A 22003-nucleotide genomic window follows, 5' to 3' on the forward strand; every position below is an offset into this window, starting at 1 on the left:
AAAATATCTTCTAACATTGACTCATAGGAATGAGGTAAGTGGGTGGATGGATGAGATACATTTTTACATAATAGTAAATTTAAAACAGAAACTACCGTAATAAGAATAAACAAATCAAATGAAATCAAAATCCAACAACAACAAAATTCATATATTACAATTAGAATAAGTTTACAAGCACTTTTCAAACGTCAGGTAATATTATAAGATAAAATGTAAAGGTTTGAATGTAGACATTTTATCAATAAAATATCTACATTCAAAACACAGCTCTAGTCAGCAAATGAATATGACTAACACCGTGAGGTCATCGTTGCCGAAACTACAAGAACCTCACATAACGGAGTACTTAAAATTAAGAACAACTTACATACAGCAGAATTAACCTCGCCGTGATCCGAATTATGAGCTCCGAGGATGACATAACGCAGGTGAATTTTGTCAAGGTCATCAAACAAACACAAGTGTCACCAGCTAAAGCCTCGGCTGAACTAGCAAGCGGTAGCACAATAGACAATTGTATATTTATTATACTTATTATCATATATCCAATAACACCGCAAAATATGTAACTCTATGACTCTATGTAACTTTAAACTGACACTTCGGACAAACAGTAATGTTTCGTACCCACAAAAAATATATGTACAATGTACATGTGTAATAAAAGATGTCGCAAAATAACCTTATATAAAAAGAATAAAGGTTCTAGTAAAGAAGAATAAGAAAAAACATAACAACAATGGACAGTCAAGACTAAAGCAGATTAAAAGTAGTGGGAAATTAGCAGCAGTCTACTAAATAATGTTGTAGTTCAAAGTAGGTTTCAATATTTTTTACTTGTTGTTATTGTAAGCATTTAAAAAACAAATAAAACCAAGGTAATCAAATAAATAACCTGACTACATCTAAACTTTATTGACTTAGGAAACCGGTAATTAATTTTATTCTTAAGTATTGAATGTGTATAATACAAATGCTCGTCAGATAATTAAATAAAAACCTTCTATTCAATGCTCCAACAACTTCCAAATAAATCATATCTGTATCAATATTATAATGTCCTACATATACTATTCAAAAGTGCATCATGCTTTAGACTGTGATAAGTGATAACCCTGTTCAAAAATTGGGTTGACAGTCAAACAAAACCCACTTTATTTACAAGATTGTCTAGTTGACCAACATAACAAAAGTATCGCTTGCGTATTAGAGCGTGATTTTCCAAACAGTAGAGGTTTGACCTTAAAAGCAAGCGCTCTAAAACATCGTGACATTTGAATGATATGGTCACGAAGCTAAGCAAACACACACAAAAGAAACAAGACAGACACTCCGACAAATTCCTGACGTCTTACGTAAACAGAGGCTTGAAAATTTTAAACAATATGGCCTAATGATTAGCACTAACACTGTTCACACAAGATAATTATATTAGACTGGCCTTCTGCCTGTTTTGTCGACATTCAGTTGAGAAAGATTTTGATAAGATAACAATGTAACCTAATATTATACGCTATGCTTTATAAATTATTCAAAACAAACTAAAGTACCCTTATTCTCAGTCTAATATACTGTACATAAGAACATTTTAGTAGTCTACTCAAAAATTATTATCGTTAACGTTAAATTTATTGAGAAACCAATTTGTAACATAGAAGATATATTTCCTGAATGTATGATTTCTTAAAATTGTGAGTCAGACTTCAAACCTTTCATCATTAAAAAGAAAAACCCAGACTTATAGTAATTTCAAAACAGGAAACTCTACACTATACAGATGCTTTTAACACATTTTCTCACAAAAATATATATAACAAACTCATTACATACGTGATTATGCTGATCGCCAAGAATTCCGACGATGGAGCCATTGTCGCTTTGGGAGTCCCTTGACAAATCCCCAGATTCTTCGCCATTACTTTGATTGTTTATATCTACATAATCAGCACCATTAACGTTAAGCTTCATTGTGTGGCCGTTCACTTGTTCATCTAAACTAATACTCGTATTAGTGTCATCTGTTGTATCAATGTTTTTATTCACAGTTTCGATGACTTTGGACTTGTAGTCCTTGCGTTCAATGATAGTTTCATCATCGGAATCCCCAAAGTCGCCGTCTGTAAACGCGTCGCCACTTTCTTCATCACTATTTTCGGGAGTTGAGTACTGTGACCTTTTTGCCATAGCCAATTTGACTTGTTTCACGATAAATATCACTATGTGGAAATGTTTCGCATATTCACTACGTTTTTTCAGTCCTACTCATACGGACTATCACGTCCCACAACACACAAAATATAATAATGTTTAGAACAAATTAAATAGAAAGGAAGGTCGCAATTTTCTACGTTGTTGTACCGTTGCACCGCGGATTGTGCCGTGGTAAAATATCACATTAATGTGCTATCTTGGTAGATAAGATATTGTCCACTTTATTCGAGAACTGTTCCTCCACTAAAATTCTTTGTTTCGAACGACAATGGCATTTTTATTGATAATAATCACAATGGTCACATTTGCACAAATCACAATCACATTTGTTTATAAGCACTTAACAGTTTATCAATATTGGTTATTTATTATGTACATTTCAAAGAGATACTTTATAAACAAGTGTCAGCTGTGGAGCTGGCTCTAACGACACGTGTGATTCGTGCGTGGTCGGTGATAGACTGTCATTTGCAGGCACTCAGGCAGGCTGCATGCTGGCGCGACCATCTTTAGCGCTATCGATGTCGTAATCGCACCGTTAACCCCAACTTAATCCTAAAACAATGCTAAGGCTTAAGGCGGAAATTGTGAACTTCATTATTATTTTCAGATAATTTATGCCAATAGACTAGACTACTACTACTTTGCCATATAAAGCAATTATTAAGAATTACTTGTTTTTCTGTAAACATTTTTAGCACATCTAAGGTCACCATTAAAATTCAGAGGCCGATAGAATAGAGTAAAATATCTAAGAAACATTTGGCTCAGTCACGAGAGACATTGTGAAAATACCTGTAAGGAAACTTGAAGGACACCTAAATTATGTAGTGGATAATGGATATCTGAAGAATAATGGAAACCTTGTTTTTTTTTGCATTAGGATTATTATTGATATTTTGTATTCCTCCTACATTAAATCTTTAAAATAAACCAGGATTGCCTACGAAAGTTACTTGTAAAACTTATATTAAAATAAGTTTAGCCACAATGTAAATACTCAATCTCTATCTTTTGATATTAAAATTATGTATTACTCGTAGTTTTTACATAGGGTACAGTTACTATTTCTATTAAGTGCGTATTAAACATTATTTTAGTTTTTATGGAAGCCCTATATATCTTTAAGAGAAGAGAGAGTAGAATAGACACCTTTTAGGCAAGTGCGTTCCATTGTGGCCTACATCCTCGCTTACCCTAAGGCATGATTGCAGCCAAGTGCTAATTATACCAACCAAAATATAAAAACGACATAAGTACTTTTAAGCCGTCAGTGCTTAGTATGCTAGTAAAAGAAATTGGTTCCTGTTTTTCCTTAACATGGCAAAGTTTTTAATTTTCTGGTCAGGCTATTATAATATGCAAATCCGCTACGCTCGTGTCTTTCTACCAAACTCAAAGCGAAGTGCGGTGAATCACAGACTGCAAGTTTGGTGTATGCCGTATGGTGTTGGATGACACTAAGGCTGCCAGTCCACCGAAGCGGACCGAGGCAGCGGAGCCGAGAAACGGAGAAATATTAACCAATAGAATTGCATAAATCTCCGCTCCTTTTTTTTATTCTTTACAAGTTAGCCCATGACTACAATCTCACCTGATGGTGAATGATGATGTAATCTAAGATGAAAGCGAGCTAACTTGTTAGGAGGAGGATGAAAATCCACACTCCTTTCGGTTTCTACTCGGCATCGTACCGAAACGCTAAATCGCTTGGCGGTACGGCGGTAACTAGCCACGGCCAAAGCCTCCCATCAGCCAGACCTGGACCAATTAAGAAAATATCAATCAGCCCAGTTCAGGGGTCGTACCCAGGACCTCCGTTTTTGTAAATTCACCGCGCATACCACTGCGCCACGGAGGCCGTCAAAAGTGGAAAGGGACGAGTTAGTTCAAAAATTCATATAAAACCGATAAGTGGAGCGGGGAAACGGAGCGCGGAATCACAATGCAACTCTGCTCTACATTACTTTCTACCTGCGCTCCGCAGCCTCGCTCCTCTCCTGTGGACAGACACAGTACGTAACTTCGCTCCGCATTAGTCCGTTTCTCCGCTACGCTCACTAGCTCCGCTCTGGTGGACAGGCAGCCTAAACCGCACTCTCCGCCCGCGCCTGCAGCCTGCTGATTAATAGCTCATTGTGTGGCGTAATAAGTATGCCCGGGACCATTATGGGCAAGGAAATGTCCCCTTTGGACGGAAAACACTTCAGTTCAGCCGTTAACGTCCGGTATTAAAAAGGATACGGGAAACGTATTGCAACGACATTTGACTAAGGATGCATTACAAGTGACAATGGATTAGGTAATTATAAACGGCGCAACAAAGCATATACTAATACGATTTGCAAATATCATAAATTCAAAAGTGAGTTGGTATGTTTTTGGCGAAATTGAAGAGATAGATTGCATCTTGGATAGAGATCTTCTAAATAATGAGACTGACTGCATTTTTGTTCATTTTCTGATAAGTGTTGGATAAACGTAAGTTTTGTCACTCTATAAGTCTATAAGTTCTTACTTTATATCATGACTAGCGGACGCCCGCGACTTCGTCCGCGTAAATTTCGATGTCAACTTTACTACTACCCCTACCCTACCCTACCCCTACCCTACCCTACCCCTACCCTACCCTACCCCTACCCTACCACTACCCCAACCCTACCCTACCCAACCCCTACCCCCACCATACCCCTACCCTACCCCAAACCTACCCCTACCCTACCCCTACATTACCTACACCCTACCTCCATCCTACCCCTACCCTCCCTGTACCCTATCCCTTTCCTACCCCTATCCCACCCGTACCCCTATCTCACTACCCTACCACTTCCCTATCCTACCCGTACCTTTACCCTACCACTACCCTACCTCTACCCCTACCCCTATCCCACCCGTACCCCTATCTCACGCCTATCCTACCCCTACCCTACCACTTCCCTATCCTACCCGTACCTTTACCCTACCACTACCCTTAACCCGGCCCTAAACCTACCCTACCCCTACACTACCCCTACGCTTCCCTACCCGTACCGTACCCTACCCTGTAACTTCTCTATCTTACTCCTACCCTTAGCAAAATCGGTCCAGTCCTTCGAGAGTGGTGGTATGACCAAGAGAAATAGAGACTTCTATGCTAATAATATAAAGAGGTAAAGTTCGTGTGGTTGTAGGAGGTAATCTCTGGATCTACTGGACCGATTTGGAAAATTGTTTTACCAATAGAAAGCTACGTTATTTGCGAGTGTCATAGGCTATGTTTGATCCCCATATTCACACGGGAACGGGAACTACGTAAATGAAAGCGCCGGGCGCATATAGCGGAATTTCTGTGTCTTTTAGAAATTTTGTATTATCTCCGTAACTATTTAAGTAATTAACATACTGTAAAGGGCAAATCTTATCTTCATAATATCCTTGTGATTATTAAATAATTTATTTTAATAAGAATTAAAGTTTAGTTGTATAAATAATGACGTAAACCTAAGTATATAAAATTAATAATTTTTAAAACACAAAAGGTACTATATCTGCTAATATATAGAAGATAGATATATGGTGTCGCGGACTTTTTTGTAGAACTTTTAAAGATACATAAAGTCTCTATACATTATTTTCAATTTTACTCAATAGTTAAGGCAGCGCATGCGAATAAGTCTGTTTAAGAGGATTTTCAGTCCGACCTGTATGACAAAAACTGTGATAACTCGGCTAATATATATGATACCAAAATATAATATATTAGCACTCCCCGATAATGTAGCATTCTACTGGTGAAAGAATTTTTAAAATCGGACCAGTAGTTCCGAAGATTACCCCATTTAAAAAATGTGACAAACTTACAAACTTACAAACTTTACCTCTTTATAATATTAGTATAGATTAGTATAGATATAGATATTATAAGTTTGTTGTTACGTTTTCATGTTTACACTTCTAAACCGAACATTAACCAGAATAATTGCAGAAATCTTTCATTCAGAAAAATTTAAGTAATGTTCCCCAGTTTTATAAAATCCACAATAAATGCGAGCTAACGAATAGTCAAAAGGCAGTTATTTATAATTCATTTATTTTGTAAATTTTACACAGTTTTTAAAAGAAATTTGATCTAAAATTAAACACCAGCGCAAACAATTAAGTAATTACCAATTACATAAGGTGCGTGGAGTAGTGTTAATGAGGTATCGTAATACAATAATAATTTAAGTAGCACAACGCGGTGAGAGCGGAAACATTGGCTTAGTTATAATAAGATTCATTATTATTATTATTATTAATTACATCACTCGTATTGTTGCGAAACGTATTGTTGCAAAACGCCATTGAGGTACTGGTATTAATAGTGCCAAAATAATGGTAATTAAAACAAGAAAAAAAAATTCAAAATCTGTAACCTTTATGGACCCGTCTGTACCTACCGTTGTTTAAAAAGTAGATACTGAAGATTTAGATTGAACTTTTGCTTTTGGTATTTAAATACATATTTTTCAACAAAGCTCTTTTGAAATAAAGAAAAAAAAACACAAAATTAATTATTTAGAAAATATTAACACGCACTTATTCTGTCGAATCGTTTGTTACCTTTCTTGACAACCTGTTTAATTATTTTCAACCGTGTTCACACTTTACACCAAGTAGAACCGTCACTAATGAACCAACTTCACAAAACTACTGAAACAACTCAATGGCGACATTATTTTTTATTACATTTTGATGCACACCGAAGTATTGTCTATTGCTTTACCAATAAGGACTAAAATAGATGAAAAAAATGCGTTCACCAGTTATCACAAAGGAAACTATAAAACTATACTAATGTATTCAGCTGATAGCGTTACACTACACAACAACCGCAAATTGTATCATCATCATCATATCAGCCGATGCGATGACGTCCACTGCAGGACATAGGCCTTTTGTAGGGACTTCCAAACATCACAATTCTGCCCCTGTAGTCAGCCGTTGATTCTCTTTCTACGATCGTAAACGCTTCGAAAACTAGAAAGATGTATGGGAATGACATATCTTGATCACGTGACCTGTCGATAGCAAATGGCATTTCCGTACATTTTTCTAGTTCCGAAGCGTTTATGATTGTAGAAAGAGAATCGCTTGGCTACAGGGGCTGAGCCGCCTGCATCCAGCGTATCCCTGCGACTCGCTTGATGCTGGCTTGAGTGGGTAACTGGGTTTAATGTATCTAGATGAATATCGGGCATCGCGGCCAATCTCATCTTGTGACATCTAGCAGGAGATGTAATAGAGCAATGCAACAAAATCAGTTAAGCCTCTGTCAAAAGTATATAATCGAAAGTTTAAAAAATTACACATGAGTAAGGACACAGGATATACATATTTATTGGTGTTAAATATTTTCGATATTTGACATTTTTGTTGGTGAGTTTGAGTACGGACGGTCTGAGACACCGGCATTTGTGTGTTACCTTTTTTTTATTTACAAGTTAGCCCTTGACTACAATCTCACCTGATGGTAAGTGATGGTGCAGTCTAAGATGGAAGCGGACAAACTTGTTAGGTGGAGGATGAAAATCCACACCCCTTACACGACATCGTAGCGGAAGGCTAAATCGCTTGGCGGTACGTCTTTGTCGGTAGGGTGGAAGCCTCCCACCAGCCAGATCTGGACCAATTAAGAAAATCTCAATCGGTCCAGTCGGGGATCCAACCCAGGACCTTCGTTTTGTAAATCCACCGCGCATACCACTGCGTCACGGAGGTCGTCAAAACTTGGACCTGTAGCCATGTGGCATGTCGATTCTCTTTCTACAATCGCAAACGCTTCGAAAAATAAAAAAAAATTTGGAATGACATTCGTTATCGACAGGTCACGTGAACAAGTTATCGACGGGATCTGTCATTCACACATAACTTTTTTTAGTTTTCGAAGCGTTAGCGTTTGTAGAAACAGACTCGACGTGCCATATTGTTATAAGCCCAGATTGTTTGGAGTTTGTACAAGTATTTAAGGTCGCCCTCATTTCTTCGGCTGTCAATCAAACAGCATTAAGAATGTAGCCTTTTAACATAACAGTATTTTTGCAGGTTTTGTTTGATATTGATCTTGTGAAGTATTTGAACGTCTTTATTTCGAACGTCTGTATTTTGGGGATGTTTAGTACCTACTCTTTCAATTTTAGGGGTTATTTAAATACATATTCTTAGGGGAAATTTTAGTACATAAGTAGAATTTGGTTCAATTAATATTATTAATTAATAACTATTTAATAATTATTTTTATAGTAAATTAATAATTATTTAGTTTTTTCTTAAATTTTTAGCTAGGTACGCTTTTTGATTGTTTTGTGGTATTATCAGTATTAAATGTATTTGTACGAATTTCATATGCAAATTATACACTATCATGTTTAAATGAAAAAAATTAATCCCCTCTTATTTTGGCAACATTCTTATCTCATGCAACTACTTATTATTATTTTGTGTGACGTGACTTTAAGAGTCAGCGATAGTATCAAGAATGATAATAATTTAAATGTGCACAGAAAAACAAAGTAAAAGAGTTTTCAATTAATAAATACAAAAAGATATTATCACAATATTAAAAAAAATGACGAACACTACAAACAAACACCAGCGTCCTAAATCACATACATTTCACCCTAAGGTATCGACCACATTCACATTGAAAATATTACAAAACAAAAAAAAAAAAAAAACAAAATCCGTGTCTATAAAAATCGATCGCGAAACGCACCGGCCGTTATCACACACCGCTCAGCACTGGCAGAAAAGGTGTCACGCAAAAACAGATCTAAGACCAACCTACTGCGCGAACGCAGCCTGCGGTGTAGGGACCACGTTGGCGACATCTCCCTGAGACAGAATGTTGCAACGTGCTTCAGTTATGTACAAGTGGTTTAACTCGAAGAGCGCGAACTACGAGTAAGTCGCTCAATTATACCCGTAATATAATCAACATGAACATCTTGTGACAGCCGTGATAGCCTATTTTTTTCTTTTTTTAAGTGCCGTGTTACCTGGGAAGCGTTGTCGTTTGTAGTGTCATTTTCAAGATCGTAAAGGACGTTTCTTGGGCATCTAGATTTGCAATCGGCCTTGCATTTAATGCATTCGTTAATTTCTAATAAAAATCTACCTAGATTCCAGATACCTACTGTAGTAAAAGAATGGGACGCATGTACTCGTATTTTAATAAAATCACCTAACTTTAGATTGGAACACTACGTACTCGTAAAAAAATTCAGCAGGATATGAAAAATTTAATAATATTGTTTTTTTTTGTCTATTATGTCAATCTGGTCGCGTTAATCCTCGGAACTGGGTATTCTAGGCAGAATGGTAATGCGGTTTTTATTGGTAAATAAGTGAAGCCTAAAGCAACACACGGGCTTTTTCATCAAAATCAGATCAGATCTGACTAAATTTCCCAAACGAAGTTGCGGCCATCCGTTAACAAGCAGGCGTTACTTTGCGGAATTTCGTTACAATTAATGACTGAATGTCACAATATAATATTTATGGGTAAGTTACTAGTGGTAAAACGAGATAAAAATATCTGCCTTAGTCGATCTACGCGAAAATCACGCAAAAACGGATTTCATGGTTCCAGTGTCTCTGAAACTAAAAGTCTGTTATGGTAATAACTTAATAAGTAAGGGGTTTTTGGAACAATAAGTGCCCTGATCTGATCAGATGTCATCTATAACTCAGTTAGAGATTGACCTCTCTAACTGAGTTACTACTGAGAACACAAGACAAATTTGAGACAAAGGCGACATGACAAAAAGTCGTTAGTGTGATTTTATACTAAACACGCGCTGCAAGCGGAAAAAATTAACGATCTACCAAGTAAAAAGCTATCGCGGGCGATTAACTGTTACTGTGGAGTTCTCGTATAGTCCGACGGAACGGGACCGAGCGGTGCGCGGACGCACGCGACGCAAATATCGTGACATTTTGCAGCGCATCTGCCTATAGGGCTGGCTCTTTGGCAATAATAAAGTATGGTTCGTGAACTGTAGCTTGGTGCGAGTGACAGTTGCCGTATGACGTTGATTTTACGATAATAGTCATAGTAGTACTATGACTATTATCGTAAATCGCGGCAAACTTTCAAGATTAAAATGAACTGTCACCTGCACCTTGCTACATCGCACGAGCTTTAGCAGGCATCCGCGACTTTGTCGGCGTGACAAAGCATATTCCTTACACTTCGAATTATAAATGAGAATTAGTAGACTCAGAGTAGTAAAAAAGTGGGAAGGTGTGGTTCGGACATGGACAAGGGTGATTCGGGACGTAAAGTTTCAATTTGACTTTAACGTCCCGTTTCAATCAGAACGGGTCGTGACACTGAAAATCTTGACGTTCCGCAAAATGGGAGAGGTCAGGTCCAATACAACGCACAGATAACAAACATCGCAGCCCTGAGCGAGTAACTGCTGTGCGATGCGTTTACATTACCGTACCGATACAGCATAGACATGTTGGTGAACTGAAAATCGTGACGACCCGCGCAAATTTGGAAAACAGACAATAAAAAGCACAGGTAACAAACGCGGCAGCCCTGAGTGAGTAAGCGCCGCGCAATGCACGTGAGATACGCTTTCGTAATAGCAAAGGTGAATGATCGACGATTGATCCAAATCGCTGCAATATTTGCGATCTCTCTCAGCTCATCGCTGCACTACAATTGGGCCGGTTCCTTTGGCGACGGATCTGGCACTCGATATGATAAGCAAAGTCAAAATAAACGCTTTATTTACGGCTTCTACCTTTGATATGCACGTTGGTTCAGAGGTTAGCCTATGTGGCTTCCGATCACGAGATCCTGGTTTCGAGTCCTGGGTCGGGCTACGGGCTCGCCCTCCCATGACCGTGAGGTCGGGGGACTATTGGAGGTGGTGGGTCGTTACGAGGAGATTTTTCAAGTAATAATTGTCGGCCCAAGCAGATGGCTCAGCTGCTGGCCTATTCATTAATTTGGTAAAACAAACTATTAGAAACATACATCCAATCAACAGAGATATGTCATCTATCGACTGTATGATATTCACGAGGGGTTGTCAGTAGGCACCAGATTACATTTTTACATAGAATGTCAATTTCGTATATGTCAACTACCATAAGTCAAATTTAGTGAATTAGCTGATGGTAAGTAGAAAGCGCAGTGTTGGTCGATCCCCCACTAGGTGGACCAAGGATATTAAGCGGGTTGCATGGAGCCGCTCGATGCTGGCGGCTCGAGACCGATGTTCTTGAAAGTCCGTGCAAAAGGCCTATGTCCAGCAGTGGACGTATATCGGCTGATAATGATGATGATGATGATGATGATGATGATGATGATGATGATGATGATGATGATGATGATGATGATGATGATGATGATCATGATGATGATGATGATGATGATAATGATGATGAAGTTGAAAACCACCGCCTATAAACAGAGCAACACAATCTACAAATTACCGCTCGCGTCCCGCAACCTGAGGCGCAGGCGTCAAGCCACATTAGCCTGCAATTACACCGGCAACTAAGCCCTATAGACCAGAACAGCAATCCAGTTTAGCGGCAGACATAAACATAATGATAACTAATTCCCCAACCAAGCTATATATATTTGCAAGTATTAAAGTAACACTCCAGCGACCAGACTTCATTCGCGGTGTCTTCACAAACAAATGCACTTTTAAAAATCATAGATTAACATAATTTACAACGAATAAAATATTTATCATCATGCACAATGTTTCCTTCCTGTGTGGAGCTGTGTTCGTGTGTTTAAATATCTAACCATAAAACTTTCGCAGCATATCAACCAATATTCGGCTCACTGCTGAGCTCGAGTCTCCTCTCAGAATGAGAGGGGTTAGGCCAATAGTCCACCACGCTGGCCCAATGCGAATTGGCAGACTTCACGCATGCAGAGAAGTAAGAAAATTCCCTGGTATGCAGGTTTCCTCATGATGGTTTTCCTTTACCATTTGAGACACGTGATATTTTATTTCTTAAAATGCACACAACTAAAAGTTGGAGGTGCATACCCTTGACCAAATTCGAACCCACGCCCTCCGAATCGAAGGCAGAGGTCACATCCACTGGGCTATCACGAATCGTCTAACGTCTTAGAAAATCATACATTAACATAATTTTCATTTAAATTTTTTATCCTTTCTGCGTGAATGTGAAAGCTGATCCTCCAATCATTATTGTAATTCATTGTTCAGCTGTGTTCGTATGTTTAAATAATTATATCTAACCATAACAACTTTCGCAGTATAGCATTAGCTTTACATTTTAAAACTAATTAAATAGAAGTAAATCTAATTTACATGCTAAATGCTCTCCATGTCCTCGCATAGCGAAGCGATTGCAACCCGCATCACGTAATGTGTTGACAAGGGCGGCATCTCTACTGTGAGTGTTTTCATTGCATTTATGCGACTTCCTTAATTGCACGCAAATGCATTCTCAGTTGCGTTCAAAATTGTGCCCTACTTTCTATTTACAACACCATTCGCTGACTCCTACGGATCCAATATACCCTTGTTGTGCTACGGACAATTAAATCTCGGGTTCAAGTATCGAAACAGGCCACCAAAAATGATTTGTTTTTTCGCCTGAAGAAAAATCTTAGAGTATAGCAACAAAAAGTGACACTTTATACGTCGTATTGTTTGATGATGGCTATTATATATGGCTATTATAGTGAAGCGCCACGGCTTGTAAATACAAGGTATCAGAATCGACAGACTTTTTAAAATGAAAGAAATTTTCAAGTAAAAGAAAATTTTAAATAGAGTTCATATTATGCAAGTAATTGTTGTATATGAAGCCTATAAATAGCCTGTTTTAAAAAACAACGCGTGAGGTTTATACAACGTTAGCCACGAAGGCATTTCAAATTCAAAATTCATTTCATTAAGGCATAGGCTTAGTTTACCAGCACTTTTGAAACGACACTGGTTTATTTAGGTAAGAATCCCATGTTCACATACTAGCTAACGCCGCGCGGTTTCACCCGCGTGCTTCCCGTTCCCTATCCCGGTATTCCCCGTAGGAATATGGGGATAATATATAGCCTATAGCCTTCCTCAATGAGTGGGCTATCTAACAATGAAAGAATTTTTTAAACAGGACCAGTAATTCCTGAGATTAGCGTATTCAATCAAACAAACAAACTTTTCAGCTTTATAATATTAGTATAGATATACGAAAAGTTGTGGCACGTACACTTGTAAGAGTATTCGATCTAACATTACAATCATTATTATCACCTTATCACCCCTCTTTACAACAAAAATATTTATAAACGTTCATAATTATTAACATTCCTATTCCTGATTCAGATTATAAATTGGCACACAATATAATATGACTCACACATTATACTATTACAACTACACTAATAATACTTTATACGAGTACTATTTTGATACAATTTATTTACATACATAAACATAATACATGAATCACCAAAGTCGAATGCATGTTCGTTATGTGAACATCCGTGCACCGCAGTGGCGCACATAAATAGTCGCGTATCTGTGATATTACTCTAACTCATTAAATTATCACTTTAATTTTAAGTGAGAGTGGTGTGTTCGTTCCGACTGACATCGTAAAGCGTTCTACACACTTGCGTTTCAGAAATTAGGATCAAGCCAAAAAAAATAACGACAAAATGTTTCTCGCTGAAAAACATGAAGCGCCAAAAAGGAAGCCATTTTCCAAAAATAAGGTAATAGAAGCGATACCATCTTCATCATCATCATCATCATCATTATCGACCCATATTGGGCTCACTGCTGAGCTCGAGTCTTCTCTCGGAATGAGAGAAGTTAGGCCAATAGTCCACCACGCTGGCCCAATACGGATTGGCAGACAAACTGTACATTATGGCAAATAAGCAACACCGGCAATTTTCCATAGATAAAGAGGAAAGATTGTTGTGGTTTTTTTTGTTTGCATTGAATATGCCCTGAAACCACTGCAGCGATTTGAAAAACTCTATCACTATTAGATTCACATTATACCTGATAAACATAGGCTATTTTCGGGAAGAAAATTGCTAATTTTGATTGATTATTAAATTGATTAATAAAAATGGCTTCAAACTACAGCATACATTTGTATCACATGAACAGATCATAACGCAACAACAAAACATTGATAATGACAACAAGACTTTAATGACATAGAACTAATATAAAAAAAAATAAACTAGCAACCGATATTGACTGTAATCTTTTAAATAGTCAATTAAGTTAAGTGGGCTACACTCGCAAAAAAAAAATGTTCTAGAAACCTAAAAGCTGCACGGAACGTCAGTCACGAAAGTTCGTGTGAAACAGTTTTTACAGTACACACAATAGGTACACGCGTGTACTTGCCTACGTACTGTAGTGTACGTACTGTACTACCAGGACATAAACGTAAGAGACTACGGATATAAGAAGCAGCTTAAGTGCTTTACGTTCTGTGTAAGAGACGATAGCACAACTAATAGGTCATCATACAGGTCATCATAATCATGATCATTTTAATGGATTATTTAAATGGCCAGGCACATCTCCATACTGAGTCGATTTAGAGGTTACATGTTGCTCTAATGGCGAGTGTAGGGTAATAAATAATGTTTCACTGTACCGATCACTAAAAGATTTTTATAATAACCGGGACCAATAACAGAAAAAACGTGCTCTTCGATGCATGGTGTGTAATGCAATATAAGAAACTTCCAACTCAGAGCTGATATTAAATATTTCTTGGAAGACAGAAACACTCATGATCACTAAAATATTTTCATGAAAATTACGTAAAGTAAGTAAAGTTTAAGGTGTTCTTCGAGGCAAAGGTTGTAATACAACCAACTCAGGGCTGGTTGTCTTCTTTGAGAATTTCTTGGGAAATAGAAAATCTCAATATTTATAGCTCGATCCTGGGCCTCACAATTAGGGCGATCATCACAAATGCTCATTAATAATACCTAATCGAAGCAACTTGATGGGATGGAAGCACCATATCCCTCGCTCTTATAGATCTCTTAAAGAGCAGAGATTCTGCGCAGTAGCCCTTAAAAATAGACTCATGATGATTAAGTGGGAAAGAGAAACCTTCTGATATTTTCGTCATTGTTCTATCTAGTCAATAAGTAACTTATATTCTACTAGACTAGACTACTATATTCTATAATGGCTACTGTATCTGAATCATGCTATTTAGACCGGCGATCTCATTTGCTGAAATCTTTATGTTGCTGTGAGTCACATAATGAAGAGTTTTTGCGAGGGCCCCTCACAGTAGGTAATTGACTTCAGAAAAACGAGACGGTTAGAATTCGTTTGTTTTTTGTTCTTGGTTTCGCCCGCGTGCATTTCGGGTCACATTGTACCTTGTCCTCCTTTGGTCCGGCATAAATATATTTCAGATATTGTTACTGTAGATCATATAAGACGGAATGTATCAGATTGCACTGAACATAGTCGAATAAAAAATGGCTTGGATTTTAAATTCGATCTTTAACTTTCACATAAGACAGGGAACTTGATAGTTAAAATCAATCTTGGTTATTTAGATTCAGATTATAAAAAGAGTAATTTCTCACTCAGTTTTTCTGTCCTCAGTTCTGCCCTTCTCAGTCCCTAAGAAGAAAGTGGATAAAATATAGAGCTTAGCTTAAAAATATAGTTCTACAATGCTCATCATAGCCTTTTTAAACCATGTATTGATTGTTATTAAATTAAATAATAATTTGATATTTCAAACTCTGGGTGAGTACGAATTCGACCCAATCTAGAACACGAATCTGGGAACCCATGATGCACAGCCGAATAACTTGTTATTGGACAAACGCGATAGTTTTATATGTATACAGACAATGGGAATTTTCAGAGCATGTAAGTAGGCACTGACAGGGTTACATTTAAGCCAAAGAAACCCAGATTCTAGATGTATAACGAGATAACTGTCTTAACACTTACTTGTCTCGTACTTAACTCGCGAGAGAAATCATCAAATCATACGTAATGGGACCTATTACATGACTAAACCTCCACCCACTGCACTTCCGATCTTTACCGTTCGCGACGCCGTGATGTTGCAAACTGCAAGCTCATTATGTAAAACAACTTTCGTTTTTTGATGACAGCGACGCACATCCGTCACAGTGACCGCACAAACACATATACTGATACAAGTATAGTTTCTCCTCTTAAAAGTGAAGTATCGAAAAGTAATTTATTTTGATATTCCCCATGAAACTGCTGCGTTGCAGTCAGGACTCGACAAAAATCTGAAATCAGCAACGGACGAAAAGCCTTCTACGAACGATTCCATCGCGAAGGTCCGACGACCTTGATCTTTATGTGGTGACATGATATTTGAGGTCAACAACATATAGTTAAACTTAAAGGCGCCCAACTTGAACTCCTGACAACCTTCCATGATATATTTAAAGAAAGAAAAACGGTGCAACAAATTGAACTTCTAAAAATAATATAATTACTAATATACTTACTTATAATACATAAAATTATAAGGTAGGTGTTAATAGGTCTAGATGACAGTAGCAAGCAGCTGGATGAGGAGGGTGGAGGATCTAAAGATGCTTTTTCAGTCTTATTAAAAATGCCCAATACAATTTAAATGTCTTAATTACTTGCATCAGAAAAACTAAGTCTTACTTAAATATCTCAGCAAACATCCGATCAAGTGGCATTGACTATTGAGAAACAAAAAATCTTAGAAATAGTGAACAATAGGAATTTCCGTTGGTAGTCTGCCAATCCACTTTGATCGCAATGGTGTTGATCAATAAATTAATTGCATGAAGTATTTTTCTAATATTTGTAAATGTCTTTCAAAGCAGCGCAGGACTGCCAAAAAGCTATAAGAGCTGTCGTAGAGGGTGTCAGTCCTCAATTCCGCACAAAATTAGTCATTTTCTAAATAACAAATGAACAAAATGTTTACTTTAAAACATACCTACTCGTAATAGTTACGCAATACCAGAGACAATGTAAGATCGACTTCATTCATAACTGATTTTAAAGCTTATTAGCAGTTGTGGCTAATATACAGCAAACATTTTGATACGAGGTCCGAGGCCTCATAATATGATACGTTAAGGCCATCAAGGCTCAATAGATTCGTGCTACGGTTGTGCGGAAAAACGATCCCATAGCCAAACCTCGCAATAAAGCGAGGGGTTGGAAAACTGTGTGAAAAGCCGGCAGGAGTCCGACATAAACTACTCACTAGCGTGAGTAGCTATATATGGAGATTAAAAAAATATATCTATTGATTGAACTTACAATTTTCGGGCGAACGTGGCAGACGAGGGATCTGGCGGAGTCTTCATCGCTGGTGCTCTCCAAACAATCAGACAGCGACGGCGACCGACGTGGCCACTTCACCGGCTTCTCCGAGCACGGGCTCTGCACCAACGGCGGTGGCAGCCACGGACCCTGACCGCGCCACCACGACACTAGAGCCGGCGCCACTCCGACCACCATCGCCAAACCGAGTCGTACCATCATAACCACTATACCGTTCAAAACATTGTACTATCACTTCAAAACAACGCAGTTATCTACAGTTCGCTCACAATACTGCCGCGTTAAAAAAAAAAAGAAAAGCGCAATAATTTCACTCGATGCAATAATCACGCTAACATGAAAATCGATACATAATTTATATCATAACTTTGTTATTCACAGTCAAACGGGAGCACCGTGCGACGCATCGTTCGTAAATAGAAAAAAAAAACGTCAAAAACGCAGCTATTTCGGATCGATGCAGTGCAACCGTCACACGCTGTCACCGTAAGCTACCCGTCACGTCAACCGCGACGGCCAAATAACTCACGAGCACGTGCGAGACAATCAATCACGTAGTACAGCGTGACGCACACGGGAACTTAGAACTCGTAAAGACACGTCCATTCAAGGCGATGTTGCGACGAGAATTGGGTGCTTCGTTAACGCGAAGATTCCGAATAGCGTGGAATTCTAAGAGCTGCACGGTTGCAGTATTCCTCTCGCGCTCGCAGACGGTCGAGTGGCGGTCGTTGACTGGTGCCCCCTCCCTGCGGGTCCCCTCCAGCCGCCTCCAGCCGCCCGCCCACGGTACCATCCCCCTACGTATCGCTATGACAGCCCACTCAAACAGCCACTGAATATGCCAGGTACGAAAACTACAAACTAATATTTAATAAAACTTTTTTAATATCATATTCTTTACTACATAAAGCCCAACAAATAGCCAAATCTGTACACATGTAATCATACCATAAGCAATGAGATACAAAACATCTTATTTAAGGACACACAAATCACTTAAAATTGTCCTAAGATTTAAAACCTCACGTTTTCAAAACTTATTATATCAAGAAAAGCCGCAAAAACTCGAATAGAGAGAACCTCTACCTCTTAATATATGAAAGAGCTCTCTCAACCGTTTAAATACTTAATAAACATTTTTTTTTAATTTTCTTTGAGATAATATGACAAATTATGTCCAAGTACGCAAAACACGTAGCTTCAGGACAACCCCTTTGAAACCTACCGGTAATGATTACACTTTAAGGGCCTCTACCTCTAGCTTTCAGAAAATTTCCAATTGAAAGGCTCTCTTCATTTTGAAGCACTTAGGGATATTCTGATGGAATACCAATTTTCAAAAATATTTAGTATTTTCTTTATTCTACTAACGTGAGTAGGAAATAGGAACTAAACGATCTATAACTAAGTTCAAATAGTAATCTTAAAGAGAAGACTATTTTGGTTTCATTATCGACAGCGCAATCTCCCGTGTCGTAATCTGGGTCGCGCTTCAATGAAATGCTCGTGTAAACAAACTGTTATATTTTATATCTCACTAATTTTGAAATAGGTAACTCATGATGAATCATCGTTTCCAAAATAGGAGAGATCAAAGTGATTTTCATTTTCTTTTTCTTAAATAACGCCTTCTTCCGGGCTTTTGACTGTTATTTCAGAATTGTTTGTCAAACTAAACAATAACTTCATTTGTTAGTTAAAGACCATTATAAACATTCCAAAGCTGGCCACAGGTCTCCTTTCACCTGTCCTGGAATTCAGAGCTTAGCCTGCCTACGTAGTACGTGCCTACCTATTCCGAAGAAGGTTGGTTCTTTATATTTTAACAAAAGGTCAATATTTTATTATTAAGTTGATGCTTTAAGAAATATTTTCGTGTAATTTCTAAATTAAGTAGAATTCACAATATTTTAATTGATCGAATAGGACCGGAAGGTAACCTACTTTACACGTCATGCAATAACGGTTACAGTGAAAACAATAGCTTGTAATTTAAGGAGTGAACACCGAAAATCGTTGAGATACAATGACACCAAGGAGCGGTGAAAATTGTTGAAGAACCGGTCGATTTCATACAAGTTTAGCAAGATTTCTCTTTATAATATGTTCTTTCAAATATTTTTTAAATAACAGTAAAAATTAATATAATTTTTCATTAACAAATAATTATGTGTTATTATAGATTTTCAGAACCAATTAACTTTTTGTTGCAATAATATAGAAAGAGGTGAAATAAATCATAGATTTAAAAAAAAAACTTTTTTATTCAAGAAATTAACAACATTATTACCAGAAATTCCATTCTGGTCACCAAAATCAAATTATCCAACAAAAACCTGCATACGAAGGGGAAAATTTAACAATATTTTTAATTTCTGCCTCTTTCATGTTCCATACATATTTCAGTTGAAAAATAAAACGCAGTTGCACTGAAAAGGGGTGTTCAAACGGGGTGTTGGAGAAGGGTGGTTGAAAACTTTGCCCATTCCACTGAATTCAAAATGTAATATGGTCATGTAAAATGTGTCGCGTATTACCATGCAGCATAATACAATTTGCAATGAAATCTAATTCATGTTCACGTTCAATGCCTAAACAATTAGTTGAATGTTTCAGTATTCAGTTTATTACAGTTGATTTTGTATTAATTATGTAGTGAACAAGGCTACGTACAATACTTCATTAAAAATTGCGCTGTATGTATAACCCTTGGCAATGAAAAACATTATTTACATCAAGCAACAAAATGAAGAAAACCCTTAAGTTTTTATTACGAGCAGGTTATAAAAGAATATAGGTAATCCACGTTGTCAACCTGTGCTGAGATTCCGATATAATATACTCGTCGATGTAGTTCGTCTATAACAAGTTTTATTAGAAATTGAACTTTATTTCTATGAAATACCTCACTAAAAACAACGAAGTTGCCATAGAAATGAGCGATGTCACATCGCTGTAACTTAACAGAATGCGGGGGCTGATCGATACCTACTGATCAGGATGACAACATGGATGAATTTATATGTAGGTACTAACTAGCACATACGACGATATTTTTCGCTTTTTATCCCACTAAACTAGTGGGTACATAAACGTGTTTTTAAAGTTTTTTTTTAATTCTCATTTAGGTATGATACGTAATCAGTAATCACGGTTGTAATAGTAGTGCCAAAAAAAAAGTACAAAATATACAGGGTGGCATCGGTTTCGCGAGTGTACTAAGGATTGCATCAGCCGAACCCGGTCGGGCGACGGAGACGGTGGAGGGCAAAGCATCGCAGACAGATCGATACAACAGACGTCAGCGCGGGCCTAGACACCGAGCTCGCACCACCTAGCACAGTATAGTAGCTACTATATCTGTGTGTAAGAATAAGCCCTCATTCGCACGAGAGTTTTTTAACGGACGTTAAAAGCGTTCAAATATAATCAGCTCAAGGTAGGCCGCAAAAATTAAGATGATGAAGATTAAGGAGTATGTGTCTGTCACACTTTTTTTTTAATTCTTTACAAGTTAGCCCTTGACTACAATCTCACCTGATGGTAAGCGAGAATGGAAGCGGGCTAACTTGTTAGGAGGAGGATGAAAATCCACACCCCTTTCGGTTTCTACACGACATCGTAACGAAACGCTAGGTCGATTGGCGGTAAGTCTTTGTCGGTAGGGTGGTAACTAGCCACGGCCGAAGCCTCCCATCAACCAGACCTGGACCAATCAAGAAAACCCCAATCAGCCTAGCCGGGGATCGAACCCGCTACGCAAGAGGCCGTCAAAATACTATCACACTAATATTATAAAGGCAAAATGAGTTGTTCGCTTTACGCAGCTGCTACTGAAGCGATTTGGCTGAAATTTGGAATGGAAATAAATTTTACTCTGGATTAACACATAGGCTACTTTTCATCCCGGAAAAATCCATGGTTCCCGCGGGATTTGTGAAAAACTGAATTCCACGCCGACGAACTCGCGGGCGTCCGGTATAAAAAATAGTAGCAGCATAAACTGAGAAATTAAATGTATTGTAATTTATAGTAAGTAGTTCGTCCTGTAAATCCCGTATTGATCGCTTTGAGTCGGGACGTTGACTCCTGGCTGAATCTGGAACACGGGATCGATAGAAGTCAGGTGCCTGACCGCTTCACAATTCACAATTAACATTATTTTAATTCATATCAGAAGTCTATGCGTATAATACAAACAGAAGTCAAATAAGGAAGCCAAATGAAATCAAAGAATTAAGGAAGCAACATAGAATATTTTTTTGAGAATGAATAATAATTAGTATTTTTTTCATAGAGACCTAATAGTCTGGGATCCGCAGACCATTTTTTAAAACTGATTACTATCAAGTTAATTTTTCGTGAGTAGATTCATCTCGATTATTTAGGGAAAGTCTTGTAAGTAAATAAAAAAGTTGTTCGTCTCATCGAGATGAAGCTACTCA

At 37.7% G+C, this 22003-nt stretch overlaps 1 protein-coding gene across 3 annotated transcripts in view; it reads right to left on the reverse strand.

The window, feature by feature from the left end:
• The window catches only part of LOC112054257 (leucine-rich repeat flightless-interacting protein 2), a 48120-nt gene that overhangs the window by 18590 nt on the left and 7527 nt on the right, over positions 1-22003 (reverse strand). The window contains exon 1 of one of the 3 annotated variants that reach the window (XM_052881774.1): positions 17532-18428. The exons of 1 other annotated variant lie outside the window; for it this stretch is intronic. In XM_052881774.1, coding sequence (XP_052737734.1) covers positions 17532-17756 — 225 coding nt within the window. In that variant the 5' untranslated portion in view covers positions 17757-18428. Of the gene's footprint in view, positions 1-1833; positions 2770-17531; positions 18429-22003 lie in introns of those variants that run through there. One more of the 3 variants, XM_052881773.1, reaches the window with a different exon arrangement.

This window comes from Bicyclus anynana, chromosome 5 (assembly GCF_947172395.1).
Source record: "Bicyclus anynana chromosome 5, ilBicAnyn1.1, whole genome shotgun sequence".
Taxonomy (NCBI): Eukaryota; Metazoa; Arthropoda; class Insecta; order Lepidoptera; family Nymphalidae; genus Bicyclus; species Bicyclus anynana.